This window comes from Saccopteryx leptura, chromosome 1 (assembly GCF_036850995.1).
Source record: "Saccopteryx leptura isolate mSacLep1 chromosome 1, mSacLep1_pri_phased_curated, whole genome shotgun sequence".
In the NCBI taxonomy this organism is placed as follows: Eukaryota; Metazoa; Chordata; class Mammalia; order Chiroptera; family Emballonuridae; genus Saccopteryx; species Saccopteryx leptura.
The window spans coordinates 281,736,396-281,759,468 of record NC_089503.1 but is presented as its reverse complement, the minus strand read 5'-3'; the positions used below and the strand labels follow the sequence as shown (position 1 = coordinate 281,759,468).

Sequence of the window (23,073 nt, the reverse complement as noted above, 5' to 3'; positions counted from 1 at the left end):
TCCTTCCAAATTTTCGAGATCCAGAATTCCTTCTATTTTTTTTTTCTTTTGTATTTTTCCGAAGCTGGAAACGGGGAGAGACAGTCAGACAGACTCCCATATGTGCCCGACCAGAATCCACCCGGCACGCTCACCAGGGGGCGATGCTCTGCCCCTCCGGGGCGTCGCTCTGTCAGGACCAGAGCCACTCTAGCGCCTGAGGCAGAGGCCAAGGAGCCATCCCCAGCGCCCAGGCCATCTTTGCTCCAATGGAGCCTCGGCTGCGGGAGGGGAAGAGAGAGACAGAGAGGAAGAAGAGGGAGAGGGGTGGAGAAGCAGATGGGTGCTTCTCCTGTTTGCCCTGGCCGGGAATAGAACCCGGGACTTCTGCACGCCAGTCCGACGCTCTACCACTGAGCCAACCGGCCAGGGCCCAGAATTCCTTCTAAATTTATGAGTTCTGTTGTCTACTCAGTAGCTCCCTGGAATCTAATATCTGAAACTCAGAATGGCCAAAACCAAACTCTTAATCTTTTCCTGTTTCAGGAGCAAAAAACTTAGTCACCTTCGACTCCCTCCACCCTGTTTAGTATAATTCAGACCATCATGAGGTTTTGTTGGCTCTACCTTCAAAATATATCCCAAATGCAACCACCTATCATTCTCCATATTAACTGTCTGTATCACCTCTGTCTGGGATTACCATTATTGCCTTCTTCAGCACAGTTTCCTGTTTCTATGTTCACCCTGCCTCCCTCATGTTCTATTCTTAACACAGCGACTGGAATGATCATGTCCTTCTTCTGCTCAAAACTCCGCAGGAGCTTCTAATCTCAAAGTAAAATCCCAAACCTTTAAAATAACCTAAAATGTCCTATGTGATCTGGCCTCCCATCTGCTATCTCTCTGATTTTAACTCCCATTATATCCTCCTGTGTTTATAATACTCAAGCAGCACTGGCCTCTTTTCTGTTCCCTGCATGCTCTAGGCATGCTTCATCCTTGGCATCTTTATCAGACAACCATTTCTTTTAAAAAATATACTTTTGTCCCATATGTCCGCTTGCCAAACTATTTTGCTTCTTTCCAGTTTTGATTAACTATGTCTATCAGTGCCAGGCCTACCCTGACCAGTTTGCATAATACTGTAACCTGCCCTGTGCTCTGATACACACCAGATCCTTCCCACTCAGTTCTCCCTTTTTTTAATGCACTTAAAAAGTTGGAACCTTCTATAAATTTACTCATTTATTTAAGTTTTGTGTCTTTTCACTAGACCATATATTATGATTTTGTTCACTGACAGTACAGCCTCATATCTAGTGCGGAAGATCCCAGCCTCGGCGCCCTCTCCAAAGAGCATCCAGCCTCCTCCAGTTGTGACTCTTAGCCACACCCAGGGCCTTCATTTTAGAGCACATTCTGAGTAGCCAGGACCCCAGAACTCTCTGTCTGAATGACCTTTGCAGGCTCTTTCGAAGGGTTCGTTCATCTGAAATCAGACATTGCCACCAGTATGAGCTATGCCCAGGCCCTTGTTGTGGCCAAAACCATGTGACTGCAGTTTGAATGTGCCAGCTGGAGTGTCTGCAAATGTGCATGAGGTCACCACAGTGCAGGGGAGCCCGGGGCAGGACAAGAAAGCAGAGCATACAGAGGGCTCAGGAGCCAGCCCTTCCCAGGCTACCGGAATCCAACGATTCTTCTCCGAGAAGTCTAAGAAGTCTCAACGAGAACCTGTTCTTCCAGGTATTCGTGAAGGTGTATTTGTCACAGTTAGAGAATAAAACATATTGTATTTAACAACTTGTTAGCTTTATTAGTAACTTATAAAATTAAGCAGATACTATGTGGGTGTTATAGATTAAATCATGTGCCCTAAAAAATCGTATGTTAAAATCTTAACTCCAAGCAATCTCAGCATATAAAGTTATTTGTAAACAAGGTCATTATGGATGTAATTAGTTAAGATGAAGTCAACTGGAGTAGGGTGAGCCCTCCCACACACTTCATTATAACTAGTGTCCTTTTAAAAGGGGGAAAATTGAATGCAGACCTGCAGGCAGGGATAAAATAACTATGTGAACATAAAGGTAGAGATTGGGGTGACACATCCACAGGCCAAGAAACACCAAAGATTAGCATCAAATTGCCAAAACTGGGAGAGAGCCATGGAGCAGAACGTTACCCCACAGCCTTCAGGAGGAAACACCCTTGGCTACCTTTTGATCTCGAACTTCTAGTCTCCAAAATCATGAGACAAAAACTTTCCATTATTTAAGTCACTCAGTTTGTGGTACGTAGTTCTGGCAGCCTTAGCTAACTAATACATTGGGTCTTCATTTGTTTCTTGTTCCAATCCCACGAATATCTATTAGTTGATGCTCAATAAGTATTTGTGAATTAATGCCTAAACAAATGATTCAATAACACACCAGAGAACAAGAATAACAAGGTCCCTAATATTAATGCTCATTCATATAATATTTTGAAGTTCCTTTAGCCTCTTAAACCTGTATTTTATTTATGCCCTACAAGAAGTCTATTGAAGTGATAAAGGGAGGAATTACTGAGTATTTAGAGAGTAATAACATATATTTTTAAATTTTTATTAATTTTAATTTATTGTGTTAACATGAATTCAAGTGTCCACTCAATATAACTCCTTCCCCCCACCATCTTGCTGCCCATTAAACCCCTTTTGCCCCTCTCCCCCTAAGTGCCTTCCCCCTTCCCCCTTCCCTTTGTGATTTGTTGTCCTGTTATCTGTATCTCTGTGTTATGTATATATAATTTCACTAATTCCTTCACCTTCTCTGATCCCATCCCCTCATCCCCCTCCCCTCTGACAGCTGTACCTCTGTTCCCTGTGACCCCGCCTCTGCCTCTATTCCATTTCTCAGTTCACTTTGTTCATTAGATTCCACGGTAATAACTTTTGAATGTCTCATAGCAGCATATATTGATATATATATATTATTATATATATAATATATATATATATATATAGAGAGAGAGAGAGAGAGAGAAGTATTTTTAAGTGAACATAAAGAGCTTAAAGCATTAAACAATTGGACACCTCCACATATCCCCACCATCCATTTTTATCTTCAAAATCCCTGGGAAACTTCCACGGAAAAGTAAGACATCTCAAAAAACACCAGCTAAAAGAAACTGAGGATCACAGATACAACATAGCTACCCATATCATACACGGTCCACTTGCCAACAAATGTTTCAAGGTCCAGACTTGATCCCCAAAGGAAATAGATTATTGAGGACTCATGACTTGGCTGGGCCAGAAATGAAGACTTGATAGCACATCGGAGAAATTCTACTGCTTAAAGCAATCACCCAACAACCCTCATATTGTAACACAACTGTCACAAATTAAGATATATTTTATTTCTTAGCACAGGATCCTCTATGCATTCAATATATTTTAGATAAACTGATTAGACCTAATCAAAGCTTCATTTTCAGAAAGAATGTTATAGGGCCAATATAACAAACAAAAATTTCAGTGAGCCAAGACACATGCCATAGACTTTAGGCTTCAGTAAGCATGGCCATGTGGATTTATTAACCTTGGTAGTTTGTAATGGCCTATATTGCACCAAATAACTGGTTTCTATCATTAAAAGGATGTGCATTAAACCTTAGACATTTGTGAGTACTGGTTACATACAATTTAGTCTTTGAAACAAAACAGGCTTTAAGGAAAAAACAAAACTTTTTAATTTTCTTAAATAAGTTTTTTGAGAATTGGGTGACAAAAGAACATTGGCTGCTTTCTTTAATAAATTTCTCAAACCACTAGGTCAAAAATTGTAGTGGCTGAATTTAAAATCTGCTATAACCTCTAGTGAAGTGGTAATTTAAAATTCTTAACTCCAGCCTGACCAGGCAGTGGCACAGTGGATAGAGTGTCATACTGGAACACAGAGGACCCAGGTTCAAAAGCTTGAGGATGTCAGCTTGAGTGTGGGCTCACCAGCTTGAGCTCAGGGTCACTGGTTTAAGTATGGGATCATAGACATGACCCCATGGTCACTGTCTTGAGCCCAAAGGTCACTGGCTTGAAGCCCAGGGTTACAGACTTGAGCCCAAGGTTGCTGGCTTGAGCAAGGGGTCACTCGGTCTGCTGTAGTCCCCTGGTCAAGGCACATATGAGAAAGCAATCATTGAACAACTAAGGTGCCGCAACAAAAAATTGATGCTTCTCATCTCTCTCCCTTCCTGTCTGTCTTTATCTGTCCTTCTCTCTGTCTCTCTCTCTCTCTCTGTCTCTGCCACAAAAAAAAAGAAAATTCTTAGCTGCAGAGGTGTTTGAACAAAGAATATTTTTGAAAGGAAACCTTACTTATCTATTGAAAATCAGATAGAATGCCACCTACACATGCAGCATCAAAATTCCTCAGGTGAGACAGGGACTGAAAGCAGTATTAACATTCCGCCATCGATTCCAACCAAAGCACCAGCACTGCTGCCCTGCTGTCCCCGCCCCTCCCCAAGGAGACTGTGCCTGCTGCACAATCATCTTCTAACACATGGACGATAGGACCACCATCCAGGGGAGTTCACCAACCTCGGTGTAACTCGCTTCCTTCTGCAAGGGGCTGCTCACCTCCAGCCAACTCATCACCAGCCCACGAGAAAACATTTATTACTCTCTGCATAGAAGTGCACAAACCTCCTGCCACACTTATTGTCCAGGGACGTGCCTGCAGACATGCGACAGGGCCTACCCGCTCTCTGATGCATGTCTGCCCACTGACGCAGATGGAACTCATCCAGCCACACATTCTGATTGAGCTATTTACACTTCCAATGATATCTGTGAGCAGAAATAAAAAAATATCAGTTGACATGTGAGAAAAAAATAAGAGAAGCTCCAGGTGAGTTTTCAGGGTAGTTTCCCCCATTGAAAAATCAAATGCAAAAAAAAAGAAGGATGATGATAATAGTGATAATAGCTAATACGTATACAAGATTCGTATTTCAGGCACTGTTCCAAATCATTTGTGTACATCTGTAAAATTTAATCCTTGTTACAGTGATTACTCTTTTGATTCCCTTGATGTGAAAACTGAAAAAAAAGATGAGAATTTTGCCCGAGGTTTCACACCTAGTAGGTAGCATAGAATATGAGCCTGGGACATCAAGTGCCAGAATCCATTCTCTTAATCACTGGTATAAATTTTCTTTCAGTTATACTTATGGACATCTTTTTTGCTTATGCAAATGACCTTGCAGAGGGCCGCCTTCTCACTGCACCTTCACATGGCAAAGAGAAGACAGTCTGGTGTCTCCTCTTCTCCCTATAAAAGTACTAAGCCCACCCTGGAAGCTCCATCTTCATGACCCCCTCTAAACTGAATTAGCTCCTAAGACCCATCTCCTAATACAATCTCCTTAGGGGTTAGGGCTTTCAAATAAGAATTTGAGAGGCACACAAACAGGCAGTCCATAACAGATATCAAAAAATAAAATAGAAATATGCTACTTTGAAACAAGATTAATATAAAAACAAAGTTTTTAGGAAATAAAATTTTCATAAATTCTTCTATCTCTGATTGCAACATCTTCCCACAATCACAAAAACCACACACATCACTATCAGAATGGACAGTGGTAAAAATCAGATTATTATTTAGATATCCCAGTTGTCCGTGTTACAGAGAATTGGAAGTGAACTTATATATCATCTAAGTCAGAAGTCTCACTTATGAAAAGGATTAACTGAGTAATAAGAAGTGAAGGGCCCATATATATGATTTTGAACAAATTACTTAGCCCTTTAATTTTTAGTGCAGGGGTCTCCAAACTATGGCCCGTGGGCCACATGCAGCCCCCTGAGGCCATTTATCTGGCCCCTGCTGCACTTCCAGAAGGGCCACCTCTTTCATTGGTGGTCAGTGAGAGGAGCACAGGATGCATCCGCCCCTGTGCTCCTGGAGTACTGTATGTGGTGGCACCGCAAAATGCGGCATCACTCCCATACAGTACTACTTCCGGTGATGTGGGACGCATGCGTCACGGCTCCTGAAGCACGTCATATCACTTGTTATGGCTAGCAGTGACAAATATGGAACCGGACATTGACCATCTCATTAGCCAAAAGCAGGCCCATAGTTCCCATTGAAATACTGGTCATTTTGTTGATTTAAATTTACTTGTTCTTTATTTTAAATACTGTATTTGTTCCCGGGGTTTTTTTTTGTTTGTTTGTTTGTTTTTTCACTTTAAAATAAGATATGTGCAGTGTGCATAGGGATTTGTTCATAGTTTTTTTTTATAGTCCGGCCCTCTAGCAGTCTGAGGTACAGTGAACTGGCCCCCTGTGTAAAAAGTTTGGGGACCCCTGCTTTAGTGTCTTCCTCTGCAAATTCTCTGGGATTGATGATGGTTAAACTAGTTTGTGTGTACAAAGTACTCAGCACTATGGTTGGAATATGGTTTGTGAATAACACATGACTTTGTTACTATTATGTTTGTCATTATTGTCATCAGTGGCAGACAGAGGTCTCCTGATGCCCAATTAAGTGTTCTTTTCACATTTATTACTCTGACTTAAGAATATTTTTCTAAGCAATAACCAGAATCTCCAATGTTTATATTTTCAGAGTCTTTTAAATGAGCTCCTTAACTTGATCACATCAGTTAGGAAGCTTTCTTTTGGGAAAAATCACTTAAGAAAAACAGACATTTATAGTCATATTTATTATGAGAAAGTAAATAATGTGCATAAAAATATTTTATAAACTGCTAAATGTTAAACAAATAAGATACTATATATTTTATTGGATCAAATCCATAAGAATGGGAAGGCTTGAGAAGAAATGGATGCATGTCAGAAAAGTAGAATGTAATCATGGCATCTGTATACAATAAGAGATGGTGTGTGAATGAGTCAGCATAATGGACAAAGCTTGAAACAGATAAGAGCGTAAGGGAAGCCAGCACTCCAGAGCTATACCACCCAGAGTGTAGGAACTTAAAATTCAGTTCCTTAGTGACATCCCAAGGACACACTAGTCACATCACATGTGGTGAATAATTACATGTAGCTAGTGGCTACCCTATTCCACAGAGAAGTTATAGAATAATTCCACCATTGCATATAATTCTATGGTATACACAGTGCTAAGAAATGATGAAGGAAAGAGGATAAATTCTTTTCAAAAAAATAAAAGAACTGAGATTATTTTATTTTATAACTGAACATGATTTATAACTATATAGTTTTTGATACTTCTCAGGTTGCAGAATTAACGTATATTGCTTCAGAAAACTGTTTTGCTAATGTTTTTTAATGAGAAAACACAATTGTCTCCTCACTCCAACTTAATTCTCCGTAACTCTGTCTCTTCTGCAACAAGTTGGTCTTTACTCTCCAGGTTCAATCTTCATTGCTCATCCAGCCAAACATTTTACTGAGTTAGGCTTTTGATTGTTTCTTTACTTATATTCATATATTGTGCTAGCTACCTCATTCCTTACTAGGTCATTTAATGTGTTATCTTTGATTATGTAAATTTCAATATAGAGTTTGGAAGTAAAGTCAAATAACTTGAAAAGAGAAAACAAATATAAATCTTGAGCACGTCACTACGTAAAAAATAAATTTGTACCACTTAATATACTTCTAAAATTCCATATGCTGGTGGCTAATTTCTATCCCCACTATTCATTATAATTAAAGGACTATACAATAAAATCAGAATTTTTGTTTTCAATATTTGATATTTTCTTTTCTGACTCAGACTTACTTATTGACCAAAATCCAGTTAGGAAGCAAGTGAAATTGAGGAACATGACCACTCAAAGGTGACTTCATTGGGAGGAACTCAGTGAATAGATAGCTTACACGGATTCTCTTCCCTCCCTTCAATCCTCTGCTGGGCTTCTCCCCATCTCTGCATGTCTAAAAAGTCCCCAGATTATGCTGTTTCTACTGATATGAGGACCATACTTAGAGAACACTGCATTTGAATAATCTGAAGAACTTTTTAAAATCACAGTACCCAAGCATGCCGCACTAATTTCATCAGAATGTCTGAAAAAGAAAAAATTTTTGTATGTTCTAGATCAGTGGTCAGCAAAATTATTAGTCAACAGAGCCAAATATCAACAGTACAACAATTGAAATTTCTTTTGCAAGCCAAATTTTTTAAACTTAAACTATATAGGTAGGTACATTCCTTATCAAGATAGTGTCTGCACATGGTATTTTGTGGAAGAGCCATGCTCAAGGGGCCAAAGAGCCGCATGTGGCTTGCGAGCCATGGTTTGTTGACCAGAGTTCTAGATGACTCCAGTGTGCAGATAAATTTGAGAACCACTGATCTAGATTTAAAAATAATAATTATTATTTGAGTATTTTAAATAGATAAATCTAAAAAATTCAAGCACAAATCTATCCTTTGTTTTGGTTAAATATCTGTAATTTAATGACTTTAAAATAAAACATGTAATATATTTGCATGAGCATGTGTGTGGGTGGGTGGGGTGCATAAATCACTTTTAACCAATCTTCCAGAGAAATTAGTTAACATTTTTTAACTCTAATCAAGAACTCATATTCCAGTGGTGGTTATTATCAGGGCCTTAAATATTTGTGCCAGTATCTACACCAGGGAGTAAGTGAATTAGCATAAGGGATATTAGAAATAGTTTTCATTGGTTAAATCAGGGGTCCCCAAACTTTTTACACAGGGGGCCAGTTCACTGTCCCTCAGACCGTTGAAGGGCCGGACTATAAAAAAACTATGAACAAATCCCTATGCACACTGCACATATCTTATTTTAAAATAAAAAAACAAAATGGGAACAAATACAAAATTTAAAATAAAGAACAAATAAATTTAAATCAACAAACTGACCAGTATTTCAATGGGAACTATGCTCCTCTCACTGACCACCAATGAAAGAGGTGCCCCTTCCAGAAGTGCGGCGGGGGGCTGGATAAATGGCCTCAGGGGGCTGCATGCGGCCCGCGGGCCGTAGTTTGGGGACCCCTGGGTTAAATGAATGGTGGTCAGGATATGTGGTTTGACCACAAATATTGTACGAGCAATTACATAAAATTATCTAGCAAGTTGAGAAGCCCACATAGTCTAGAATAGCACTTTTAAGCCTCGCACTCCACTCATCTGTGTCTTTCAATTTACAGAGGTTCCTGTCACCAAAACTGATGAGAAGTTTGGCTAATCCTGGTGTTAAAACACATATTGTCATATCTAAATCAACTAAAATTCATTCATGTCCCACTGATGCAAGTTACTGGTCTGAATTCTCAAAAGAGAGTTGAGAGTGTACTATTTTTTAGGGTTTGTATTTTATCAACTTGAACAACTTCATATATTCAACCATGAATACAATGTGGTTTTGCATTTTTTCTTAATTTATCGTGGTTAAAGAGTAGTCTTGTCTGGTGTTGATCTTTGGTTTAATGTTTGTGTTGAACAGGAGAACAACATGACCTAACTATGAGTGTGGGGCCAGCTCCTAACAACACCACCAAGGCTTCCCTGATGCTGCAAAATCAGTTCCTGTCATTTTTATCAGTTATATAAAAACACAAACTAAATAATATAACCTAACCCAGGATATCATAATGGCTTCCCTGAGGAACTGACATTTAAACTGAGAGTTTAAAAGTTAAAAAGGTCTTCTCTTGCCATAGCTGAGTGGTTCATTTTGCCTTTTTTCTGTTTTTTCTCCACTCACCAATACTATTTTTTTCTATAAGTGAATTGAATTGTGCATAGAAAGCACAAATAAAAGCTAAATTCTTACACCATTCCAAATCTCCTCTAATGTAAGAACATTCCATGATTGTGGAATTTCTATGAGAGTATCTGTTAAAAGTTCTTGTGAGAAAATAATGACAATGATGGTGATGATGATGATGATGATGATGGTGCCTATTCAATTTAAAGGGCAAAGTCAATGATCAATAATGCATACAGGAGAATGTTGAGGATGGCGATGGAGTAGGCAGACATTCCAACTGCCACCTCCCAGGACCAAATTGGATTACAACTTAATTTAAGAACAACTACATTGAAAAACCAACTTTGGACTAAACTAAGAGGAGTCTATAACCAAGGATCACCAAGAAGCCACACTGAGACTGGTAGGAAGGGCGGAGATATGGAAAAGGCTGCCCTGCTCCCAGAAGCGAGCGGCTAAAGGTCCTCTCACTGTCGGGATCAGCACCCTGAGAGATGTGGGTGCTCAGCTCCAGGCCCAGAGCCCCATCCTAGAGCCCCAGAGCCTAGAAGAGGCACCCACAAAGCTTTAGACAGTGGAAAAAAGCCAGATTTCTGTCTGTGAGAAAGAGACAGAGCTCTTGGACGCAGACTTTGCCTTGAAGGGCCCACACAGAAAATCTCATTCTCAGACACTTACACAGGGCTCCAGTGAAGGGAGAGCTGAAAGGACTAAAGTTGCATGAGGAGGGTTGAAAGTTGCAGGCCCAGGGAGAGACACCGGGGGATGGCCACCAGAACCCCTGAGCTGAGTCATTCTCTAGTACTGCAGTCGCCATCTTTTGTGGGTGGAGCAATCCCCTCTGAGGGGCATCAGCCTGAGGAAAAGCAGCTGCTCTGCCCACGGGAGTCTCTCCTACCCCAGGGATGGTAACGGGTCATTCTGAGAGGCCAGAAGGCAGGAGGCACATCATTGACTCAGTTTTCTGGTGTTGAGACCAGAGCTCCCCCCACACTCTCCCCAGTCTATGACTGGTGATTTCCCCTCATGGAAGGCTCAATTAAAACTGTCTGGAGAGAGGGAAGACCACACTTCTGGGTCTCAGAGGTCACACCACAGACTCCTAGGGTGAGGTTTGTGAAAAAAGTCTGGACAGACTGACACCTGGGGCCAAGGGGCAGAGCCACACTCATCACCCTCCCTAATCCCTGAACTGCTGCAGTTGCTAGACTCTAGCAGAGGTTTTTCAGTGGGTGAGCCCAACAAGCAGCCATCAGACAGAGGCTGCAGGAGGCAGCACCCAGGGAAACGTGGTCATTTGAGCATATCTTTCCTCAGGCCCAGTGAGGGTAACAGCCAACATAGGAGTGCAGCTTGGTATTTCCATGTATACCTGGGCCCAGCAGAGGCAGCCACAAACTCTACACTGCTTGTAGCTCCAGGAAGGTGGCTGGGGGCCCGTCACAGTGTCTCCCACTGGTTTGCACTAAGTTCCTGTTAGGGAGGCCTAAGGCTGGCACATCGAGGGGCCAGCTATGGAAAGCATCAATTCAGGACTTAACAACCCTTGCTAGAGTGGTATCCTAAGTAAAAGCTCCTCACACCAGGACCAGCTGAGACAAGTTCCACTCTCTGTGATCAGCAACAGCACAGCAGCTCATGTACATTGGATAGGGTAGAGCTTCACAGTCAGCTAGCCTGGGCGCTGGATATTCTGTCCTGCTAAGCTAGATTCCACAAGGGGAATGGAAAGAGGCTTGGGGCATAGACATTGAAAGTGTGAGTCCCTGTGAGTCTATTGTTGGATCTGGTCAAGGGGCTTAGCTACCTTCAAGAGGGGCACAGTAAGCCCCAGAAGAGGACCCTCTCAGTCTTCCTCTCTGAGACCAATGTCTCACCAGCTGAAAGAACTTCTGCAGAGGGAACTGTTGGCTACACTCGGTCTGAACCTGCTGCTCACCTTGTCGGAGAAAAATAAAATTTGAGGATCCAGCAGTGACTGAGGGATCAAGCTCTGTAGTAGGGGCCACATTCCTCATACTGAGCTCCTGACCAAGAAACCCCTGAAGTAGGGGGTCCCACAAATGTTGTATTCACAAACTAAGCTGCCCTAACCACCAAGCATGCAACCTATAGAAGGGTTGGTTGGGTAAGGCCAATCTAAGCTCATACTACAGTCTTATTACAGAAGACGAAGACTCTGTGGGAAGACTAGGAAGCTGCAAGAGGAGGAGTAGGAGTTGAAAAGTGGAGACAAATCTTACAGAGCTTGGGATTTTTATGGAGCTGCTGTCATCTCTAAGCAAAAAGATACTGATCATTATACATAGGTTGGCCCCTCCCACAGTATCCAGGCAAAGAAAAAGCAGACACAAACAGCAAAAAGTACAGTAGCTGCAGACTGGTAGCCCAGAGCAGGTTACAAACAACAGGTGACACCAACCCAAAAAGGACTAGAACCAACACTACCGGTAGTGAGGGGAAGACAGCACCAAACCTAGACTAACCTACCTGCACAAGTAGCACACCCAAAGGTGGAGTCTAGCAGGCACCAGACACTCTGGAAAATAAATTTCCTCAACAAGAGAGACATTGCACACTGTGTAATACATATGATCAAGGTTGACCCTTAGAGCCAGCCAGCCTGAAGGAATAACCATACCCATGAAAGGACCAACTGCATCTAATACTCACATACAACAAGAGGGAAAATAGTACCTTCAAGAAGCATTCCTAGAACAAGGAAAAGATGTGGCCTGGCAGTCAGTACCACTGAGCCCATCTTCTTCATAAAGACCTCACAAAAATTTCAAAATCAGACAGCACTACTTAATACACAAACAAAATGAGAAGACACAGAAATGCAACCCAATTGAATCAATAACAGAAATCCCTAGAAAAAGAAATGAATGAGATGGAAGTAACCAAACTACCAGATGCAGACTTTAAAACAATAATTTTCTTATCCAATTTCTTTATCCAAAAGGCTATCATTTAAAATTGAATGAGAAATAAAAAGTTTCCCAGACAAAAAAAAAAAAATCAAAGAACTCATTACAACCAAACTAGTACTGCAAGAAATATTAAGGAGCCTGCTATAAAAAGAGCAAAAAAAAAAAAATCTAGAAAAAGAGAATTGTAGATTTAAAGAATAAAATGGCAATAAACAACTACATATCAATAATAACCTTAAATGTAAATGGATTAAATGCTCCAATCAAAAGACATAGGGTAGCTGCATGGATAAGAATACAGGACCATTACATATGCTGTCTATAAGAGACCCACCTCAGCACAAAAGATACACATAGACTGAAAGTGAAGAGATGGAAAAAAGTATTTAACACAAATGGAAATTAAAAAAAAAAAGCTAGGGTAACAATACTTATATCTGACAAAATAGCCTTTAGAACAAAGGCTATATAGTAAGGGATAAAGAAGGTCACTACATAATGATAACATGAGCAATACAACAAGAGGATATAACTTTTATAAATATCTATGTGCTTAATATAGGAGCACCTAAATATATAAATCAGATTTTGATGAACATAAAGGGTGAGATCAACAGCAATACTATAATAGTAGGAGATTTTAATACCCAACTAACATCAGTGGACAAATCCTCCAGACAGAAAATTAACAAAGAAACAGCAGCCTTAAACAACACACTAGATCGATGAGATTTAATAGATGTCTTCAGAACTTCACCCCAAAGCAGCAGAATATACATTCTGTTCAAGTGCTCATGGTACATCTCTAGGATAGACTACATGTTAGGACACAAAATGAGTCTCAATAAATTTAAGAAGATTGAAATCATATCAAGTATCTTCTCTGATGACAATGGCATAAAACTAGAAATCAACTACAATATAAAACGTGAAATACATTAAAACAATTGGAGGATAAATAGCATGTTATTAAATAATGAATGGGTTAAAAATGAGAGCAAGAAAGAAATCAAAATTTCCTTGAAACAAATGAAAATGAACATACAATAACTCAAAATTTATGGGACACAGCAAAAGCAGTCCTGAGAGGGAAGTTCATAGCATTACAGGCATACCTTCAGAAGCAAGAAAAAGTTCAAATAAACAACTTAACCCTGCATCTAAAAAACTAGAAAAAGAACAACAAAGCTCAGAGAAAGTAGAAGGAAGAAAATAATAAAGATCAGAGCAGAAATAAATGACATAGAGGCTAAAAAAAAAATACAGAAGATCAATGAAACCAAGAGCTGGTTCTTTGTAAAGGTTAACAAGACTGATAAACCTTTAACCAGACTCATCAAAAAAAAAGAGAGAGGACTCAAATAAATAAAATTAGAAATGAAAGTGGAGATGTAACATATGACACAGCCGAAATACAAAGGATTGTAAGAAAATACTATGAGATTTGGACAACCTAGGTGAAATGAATAAAGTCCTAAAAACATTATCTTTCAAAACTCGATCTGGAAGAATCATAAAACCTAAACAGACAGATTACAACAAATTAAATTGAAATAGTTATCAAAAAACTCCCAGCAAACAAAAGTCCTGGACGAGATGGCTTCACAGGCAAATTCTACCAAATATTTAAAGAAGAACTAACACCTATCCTTCTCAAGCTATTTCAAAAATTCAAGAGGAGGGAAGATTTTCAAGCTCCTTTTATGAGGCAAGCATAATCCTCACTCCAAAAACCAGGTAAGAACACTACAAAGAAAGAAAACTATAGGCCAATCTCCCTGAAGAACTTAGATGCTAAAATTCTCAACAGAATATTGGCAAACTGGATCCAACAATATATGAAAAAACTCATACATCATGATCAAGTGGGGTTTATTCTGGGGAGGCAAGGCTGGTACAATATTTGCAAATCAATAAATGTGATCCATTACATAAACAAAAGGAAGGAGAAAAATCACATGATAATATCAATAGATGCAGAAAAACATTTGATAAAATCCAGTACCCATTTATGATCAAAACTCTCAGCAAAGTGGGAATACAGGGAACATACCTCAACATGATAAAGACTATCTATGACAAACATATGGCCAATATCATACTCAATGTACAAAAATTGAAAGCAATTCCCTTAAGATCAGGAACAAGGCAGGGGTGCCCCCTTTCACCACTCTTATTCAACATAGTTCTGGAAGTCCTAGCCACAGCCATCAGACAATAAGAAAAAATAAAAAGCATCCAAATTGGAAAAGAAGAAATAAAGTTATCATTATTTGCTGATAACATAATATGGTACGTAGAAACCCTAAAGCAGGGGTCGGGAACCTATGGCTCATGAGCCAGATGTGACTCTTTTGATGGCTGCATCTGGCTTGCAGACAAATCTTTAATAAAAAAATAATAACGATGAAAATATAAAACATTCTCATGTATTACAATCCATTCGTTTCCTACCACTCATGTTCATGGTTGCGGGTGGCTGGAGCCAATCACAGCTGTCCTCTGGGACAACACCAAATTTTTATTGGATGATGCATAACGTACATGGGTGGTTGTATGGCTTTCATGAAATTACATTTTAAAATATGTGGCGTTCATGGCTCTCTCAGGCAAAAAGTCTCCTGACCCCTGCCCTAAAGTCTCAGTCAAAAAATACTAGACCTGATCAATGAATTTAGCAAGGTGGCAGGATATAAATTTAATATTTAGAAATTGGTGGTATTTTTATATACCAACAATAAACTGTTGAAAAGAAAAATTAAGGAAACAATCCCCTTCACTATTGCAACAAAAAAATGGTAAAAGTACCTAGGAGTAAATTTAACAAAGGAGGTAAAAAACTTGTACTCGCAAAATTAAAAACATTGATAAAAGACACCAAGGAAGATACACACAAGTGAAAGTATATATCATGTTCATAGATAGGAAGAATAAACATCATTAAAATGTCTATATTACCCAAAGCAATCTATAAATTCAATGCAATTTTTATTAAAATACCAATGGCATACTTCAAAGATATAGAATATTCCAAAAATTTTTATGGAACCAAGAAAGATCCCAAATAGCCTCAGCAATCTGGAAAATCAGGAAGTGAGAGGTATCACACTTCTTAATATGAAATTATACTACAAGGCCATTGCACTCAAAACAATTTGATACTGGCATAAGAATAGGCATACAAATCAATGGAACAGGACAAAGAATCCAGAAATAACCCCACACCTTTATGGTCCATTGATATTTGACAAAGGAGGTAAGAGCATACAATGGAGTCAGGACAGCCTCTTTAACAAATAGTGTTGGGAAAACTGAATAGGTACATGCAGAAAAATGAAACTAGACCATCAACTTACACCATTCACAAAAATAAACTCAAAATGGATAAGAGAATTAAATGTAAGTAATGAAACCATAAACATCTTGGAAGAAAACATAGGCAGTAAACTCTCCGATATCTCTTGTAGCAATATTTTTGCTGATTTCTCTCCATGGGCAAGTGAAATAAATGACAAAATAAACAAATGGGATTATATCCAACTAAAAGCTTTTGCACAGCAAAAGACACCGTGAACAAAATAAAAAGACAACTCACACAATGGGAGAACATGTTCGCCAATATGTCTGATAAGGGGTTAATAACCAAAATTTATAAAGAACTTCTAAAACTCAACACCAGGAAGGTAAACAATCCAATTTAAAAATGGGCTAAAGAGCTGAATAGACACTTCTCCAAAGAGGACATACAGATTGTCTATAGGCATATGAAAAAATGTTCAATGTCACTAATCATCAGAGAAATGCAAATTAAAACCACAATGAGATATCACCTCACACCAGTCAGAATGGTGTTCATTAACACACAATAAGTGCTGGCATGGATGTGGAAAAAAGGGAACTCTCCTGCACTGCTGGTGGGAATGTGGACTTGTGCAGCCAATGTGGAGAACTGTATGAGGATTCCTCAAAAAATTAAAAATGAAACTGCCTTTTGACCCAGCTATTCCACTTTTAGAAATATATCCTGAGAGTACCAGATCACTGGTTCAAAAGAAGATATATACGTCCATGTTTATTGCAGCATTGTTTACAATAGCCAAGATCTGGAAACAGCCCAAGTGTCTGTCAGTAGATGAGTAGATTTAAAAAAGTGTGGTACATATACACAATGGAATACTATGCAGCCATTAAAAAAAGGGGAAATCTCACTTTTTGTGACAGCATGAATGGACCTGGAGATTATTATGCTATAAGTGAAATAAGCCAGGCAGAGAAAGAAAAATATCATATGATCTCACTTATATGTGGAATCTAATGAACAAAGTGAACTGAGGAACAGAATAGAGGCAGAAGCGGAGTCACAGGGACCAGAGGGACAGAAGTCAGAGGGAAGAGGTTGAAGGGATGGGATCAGAGAAAGTAAAGGGATTAGTGAAATTATATATACATAACACAGAGATATAGATAACAGGACAGCAAATCCTAGAGGGAAGGAAGGAGGGAGTTATGGGTAGGGGGGCAAAAGGGGTATAAAAAGGGACTCGGGTGGGGGGGTGTGGGAGTTATATTCAGTGGGACACTTGAATTCATGTAAACACAATAAATTAAAATTAATAAAAATTTTTAAAAAGTTATTTATCAAAAGAATGCAAAATAAATAAACAAACCCTGTTTCACTAAAAACACTTTACTAAAAATATTTGACTAAAAATAATGATAATAATAATGCATACGGAAAGAGAACCAGAGATATTTACAGACATCACAGATTATTAAACAGGAAATAAAATAATCTGTTTCTGTTCAAAAGTGTTTTTATTTTATGTAGAGTGGAATATTCAAAGATGAAAGATTTGGTCTTCAAAGTTAGTGAACTGAGTTTTATTGATATCTGAAGAAAAAGTGAGAAAAAAAATATATCCTTTTTTTCTCATTTCGAATCTTGTTATAAATAAAAAGTTTATCGTGTTACGGAATTAATAAACTCTCCTACAAAACTCATTTGATCAAAATCTTTACATCTCATATAATTCTTTATGTTCAAAAGACTTTAGGGGGTTGGAGAAAATTAAACCCTTGGGTCAATGGGGTGAACGTCCTAACAAATAACATAAATAAATGTAAATAAAGTTTTTCCATAATCTGGCAAAATGGAAGCACTTCTCTGAGAACTGGCTATGCTTTTCTAATGGGAGGAGTGTGCCTTGATCTTAGACATGGAAAGCCCATTAGAGAGGCTCTGGATAATTATGCACTGAGTAACACTGGGACATTTCTTACTACTTATGGTCTGCATATTTGAATTCTAAATGACATTTTTACTTTGAAGATTTAATTCCAAAGTAAACTATAGTAATAATGAAACATGACGGATGGCTGATTTTTGTATTTTTCTGGCATTACATCTCAAATAGTCTATTTTGAATTTGTTATAAATTTATATTTAAAATCAGCAAATACCTTTTAAGGTGCCATAATTTGCCAAAAATTGTGCTGAGTGCTTTCACCTCACTACCATGCAACAATGTGATAAAATAAGTGGTAATAAGCCTGGTCTTTTGAAGAACAATTAATAAGGATCCATATCCTTCTACATACGACATGTGGTAATGCGAAGTCCTGCTGACGGTGATAAATTCAGCATATGAAACAACACAGGAAGGAGCCTTATCTGTGCTCAAGAACCAGTCTTCAAAGTAACTTCAGTATACATTCTTGGTTAATGGAAACTCACTCAGAGATCCTATCATGTAAATAAACATATTAGAACTCTTATATTGATATGGGGTCTGAATATAGATAAAACTGTATAATTACAGGGTACCAAATCCAGTGCAGAGCATTTAAAAACTAGAAAGAAGGTGAAGAGATTAGCCAAAAACATGTATACATAAAACATAGACATAGACAACAGGGTGGCAATAGACAGAGGGAGGGGGCTGGGGGCAGCTGGAGGTGGGCAAAGGGGGAGGGGAATGGGGACTGAAACAGACATTGTTTGGAGCAGAGGGTCCACAATGCAGTGTGCAGATTGTGTTAGATGGAGTTACACACTTGAAATCAGTAGGGTTTTGCAAACCAATGTCATCCCAATAAATTCAACTTAAAAAATAAATAAAATAAAATAGTATCCTTCCCCCACTGAAATGTGTCCTTCCTCCAGGAGAACAAAGTTTTAAAATTTACTGCTGTATCCCCAAAAGAATGGTATGTGTGCAAAATGAACTGTTGAATGAATGTCTACACTAATCTCCTGTTACTAAAGTTACAAGTTGTTTCCTTTTATTATTATAAACTACTTTAATGGGGGCAAGAATAAACTAGCCTACAAATGTAGGGGCTAATTGTTCTAAAAGGACACAAAATACCTGGAAATTTAATTCCTTCCCAGCACAATATGTAGTAGTGGACGTCTAGAAGTTAAGGAACTCTTAGCTTTCATATTTCTTTTATACTGCCAAATATATGCCAAAACATGCAATCAGATGTAGTTTTAAAAGTTGTAAACTCTACTAATTAAAAAATGTTACAAGCCAGTTGCAAGAGCAGCCTGAGCAGCAGAGGCAGAGGCAAGAGAAATGGCTGACAAGAATGCCACACTGAGTCAGGAGCCTCAATTTGCTTTTCCCACTACTCTATGTTGCATTTTTTTGTTTGTTTGTTTGTTTGTTTGTTTTTGGTATTTTTCCGAAGCTGGAAATGGGGAGAGACAGTCAGACAGACTCCCACATGCGCCCCACTGGGATCCACCCGGCACGCCTACCAGGGGGCGACGCTCTGCCCACCAGGGGGCGTCACTCTGTTGCGACCAGAGCCACTCTAGCGCCTGGGGCAGAGGCCAAGGAGCCATCCCCAGCGCTCGGGCCATCTTTGCTCCAATGGAGCCTCGGCTGCGGGAGGGGAAGAGAGAGACAGAGAGGAAGGAGAGGGGGAGGGGTGAAGAAGCAGATGGGTGCTTCTCCTGTGTGCCCTGGCCAGAAATCGAACCCGGGACTTCTGCACGCCAGGCCGAAGCTCTACCACTGAGCCAAACTATGTTACATATTTATAAGTGAATGTGCTCACTATTTCAAATTTTGTAAATGACTATTTTGCTCTGTGTTTAGAAAGGAAATAAAATATATGGACATTTATTTTGGCCATTTTATTGTGATGTATAGTTAACAATATGTCACGTACTGTAAGTTGCTATCTGGCATACCAAACATAAATAAATAGTGAAGCAGGATCAAGACTTTCACCAGTTTTGGAAAACAGAGGAACGTGACGGTAACCTGCAAAAAGAATCAAATCTAATTAGAGCAATAAAAAGAAATTACCTGGCAATGGCTCCAATAGCCCTACTGATAATGAACATATCTTTACTAAACATACCAGAAAAACTCTGACTGTATAGTTATATTCTTCTTGTATATTAATTCTCCAAAAAAGTAAAACATTTTAAGTTACTATTTTGGCTCATATTCTTCTTGTATATTAATTCTCCAAAAAAGTAAAACATTTTAAGTTACTATTTTGGCTCCCCACTGAGTAACACTAAGGACACAGCTCACACTTCTCCTCCTTCAAAGTACAGTGTCCCCAAAATTAGCCATCACACTTCTGCTTCAGACTCTGTTTCCTAGGTACATTTCAGATGCTGTTAGAAAAGTTATCATATTGAGACGAGGTAATTGGGAGGAAATGTAAATCAACCCACAAGGTGACTGCAACATACAGGAAGCCTTGAAAAAGTCAAGAAAGGATCATCTTGGGCTCCTAGTCTCTTCTCCTCGGATGAGAAAAATGAGTCACTGCTTCTTCCTTCGATTTGATTCCCATCCTTCCTTCTTTATGGTAGTCATGACTATTCCTAACTGAAACAAAAAAGCTATGATCTATGTAAAGAAATGCTCGTATATGCTTAATTTGTCCAATTAGTCTTCCTGGAGATCCTGTACCCCAATTCTACATTCCTTATGAGAACATATTTCTGTAATTCCACCAAGAGAAAACATGTGTGAGTATATAAACACATGTATATATTACATCTGGCTGACATGGATAAGCTATTTGTTATATCAAAGTCAGTCTTTTGGTAAACTCAAGTTATAATTTACTGTCAGCACAATCATCTTACTTTTAGGAATATTACCTTTGTTCATGCATAACACAGGTAAAGTATATTGCCCAAGAAATTCATTTTCTGCTATTACATTTTGATTTTCTACAACAAAACGTATCAATGCCAGTTCAGGCACCTGAATAACAAATGTGAATGTTTCATTCCATCTTGGATTAAAAGCTGAAACAATAAGAAATAAACAGAATCAAAGAATCGTAGACACAGTTTCTAGGGAAAAATTCATAACTTCTGTCCTCTAAAATATTTATTTTCAACACTTTAATAACAATAGCTTGTGTTTCAAAGCACTTCAATTTTTAACTCACCCACCGAGACAATAACAATAACAATAATTATTGGGTATTTACTATTGCTGGGCAGTATTCTAAAAACTTTGATTAGATAATCTCATTTGATCCTCATAACAATTGCATCAGGGTTATTACTATCCACATTCATAGATGAAAAAACCTGAGGCAGAAAGATGTTATATAACTTCCTAAGGGATTCATATGCGTAGCCATGAATGGCAGGTAAGAATAAGAATGCAGATAAATGGAGTCTGATTTCAGAGCAGAACTGTTTAATCATTACATAATATAACTGCTGTGGTTAAGCACTGCATTAACAAAGAGGTTGAGACATAAAGAAGTAACATCATTTTTCTATGCCAGGTCCTATTATAGGCAGAGCTCCATGGATAGTTGTTGGACTAAAGCAGGGGTCTCAAACTCGCGGCCCGCGGGCCGCATGCGGCCCACCGAACAATTTTGTGCGGCCCACAGACTAATCCACGAAGTTCAAAATATTTTGGATAAAATTAAGTAAGCCTTGGGGCTTACTTGTATTTTTCATTTCTCTAGCATCCTAGCTAGATATTAGCTTAGTTAACAGCAGTTGTGATGCGAACTACAGTTTCTGGTCATTTTGTGACACTGAGTAAACTGCATGTACGATTGTGCTTGTTGTACTGATTTTTTTTTTTCAACTGCAGTGAGAAAAGTGTTGCATAACAGTTGCCTTTTATAGACCTAGTGCGGCCAGCCGAATGGCTGTGATCTTGCCCTGCGGCCCACATGCTGAGTTGAGTTTGAGACCCCTGGACTAAAGGCTAGATAGTAAGTACTCTAAGCCATCTCTTGATCTTTCATTTGACTAAGTTCTCATTTTTAACATCCAAAGTTGATGAGTAATTTAGGTCTCTAACAAAATAGATCATCCCAAATACCAATCTCTTGTCAAACAAGAAATCTAAATTGTCTCAATGTGACCTAAATCATCCAATATTTAAGCATAATTTAATGAAATCAATAAATTCACAAATATAATGCACTTAATAAATATTCAGAGGTTTGGAGAAAAATAACATGTTTTGTTTTTTATGGACAAAGGCAATGTTATGTCAATGATGGCAGTAGCTTTTGCTCTTTGAGTTACATCTTCAGAAGCACTGAAAAATTATACTTTATGTTCTCAATGGTGCATCTGTAGTCACAAGTGCACATTTACTAAACAGTAATCCAAGGTGCAGTTCGTGCCCATAAAAAATATTGAACAAAATTGACTCATGCTGAGATAATGAATGTATTACCTTGTCCTAAGAAGAGAAATAATACTATAAAGGAGCAGGTTTAAGAGTTCATTTTTTGTAGACACTGCAAAATGCACAAAATTCTTATACTGATTTATTCTACTTCTTCCAACCCCACTTCACTATAAACACACTCTCTCTTTCTCTCACACATACTCACACAACATATATACTATAATATATAAGCAAGTCTTTTTAGTTGTCAAAAAAAGTAAAATGGAATACCAAATTTGATAATTATGAATATAGTTTTCCCCAGCATGACTCAAAATAATTACTTCCACACCTTAACCAAACATAATCCTTTTCTTCCCAGACTCTCAAGTCTTTCATTACATTGTCATTGCCTTAGTAGCTAAGCTTTCTAAGAATCCCTCTTGTCCAGCAATCTAAACTTTGACTTCTGTTAGTCTCCCTCACATACATCCTCCATTCATTTTCTGATGTCGCCCTCCTTCTTTATGACCTGACTTCTACATCCTCTAACTGTGAGATCATATCTTGACTCTATTTTGTATTTCTCATTTTCTTCTCATACACTTCTTCCTATCTAATTTTCAGAAACAATCTTCCCAAAGCTCAACTCTGTTAGTGTTATATCTCTTCTTAAAATTTTTAATCTTATTCATTCTCTCTAGAAAAGAAAGTTCCTAACACCTTTTCATGGCTTGCATGATTTTCCATGACCATCCCCAATAAAAATATTTTCTTTTATCTCACACTAATCT

General features: G+C 38.6%; 1 protein-coding gene across 1 annotated transcript in view; it reads right to left on the bottom strand.

Annotated features, from left to right (window-relative positions):
- Positions 1 to 19,838: 19,838 nt before the first annotated feature.
- Positions 19,839 to 23,073, bottom strand: part of PLCZ1 (phospholipase C zeta 1) — a 55,621-nt gene continuing 52,386 nt past the window's right edge. Inside the window, exons 11-12 of the mRNA XM_066361126.1 lie at positions 20,785 to 20,934; positions 19,839 to 19,924 (exon numbers count right to left, since the gene is read on the bottom strand). Of these exons, the coding sequence (XP_066217223.1) occupies positions 19,839 to 19,924; positions 20,785 to 20,934 (236 nt within the window). The remainder of the gene's footprint in view (positions 19,925 to 20,784; positions 20,935 to 23,073) is intronic.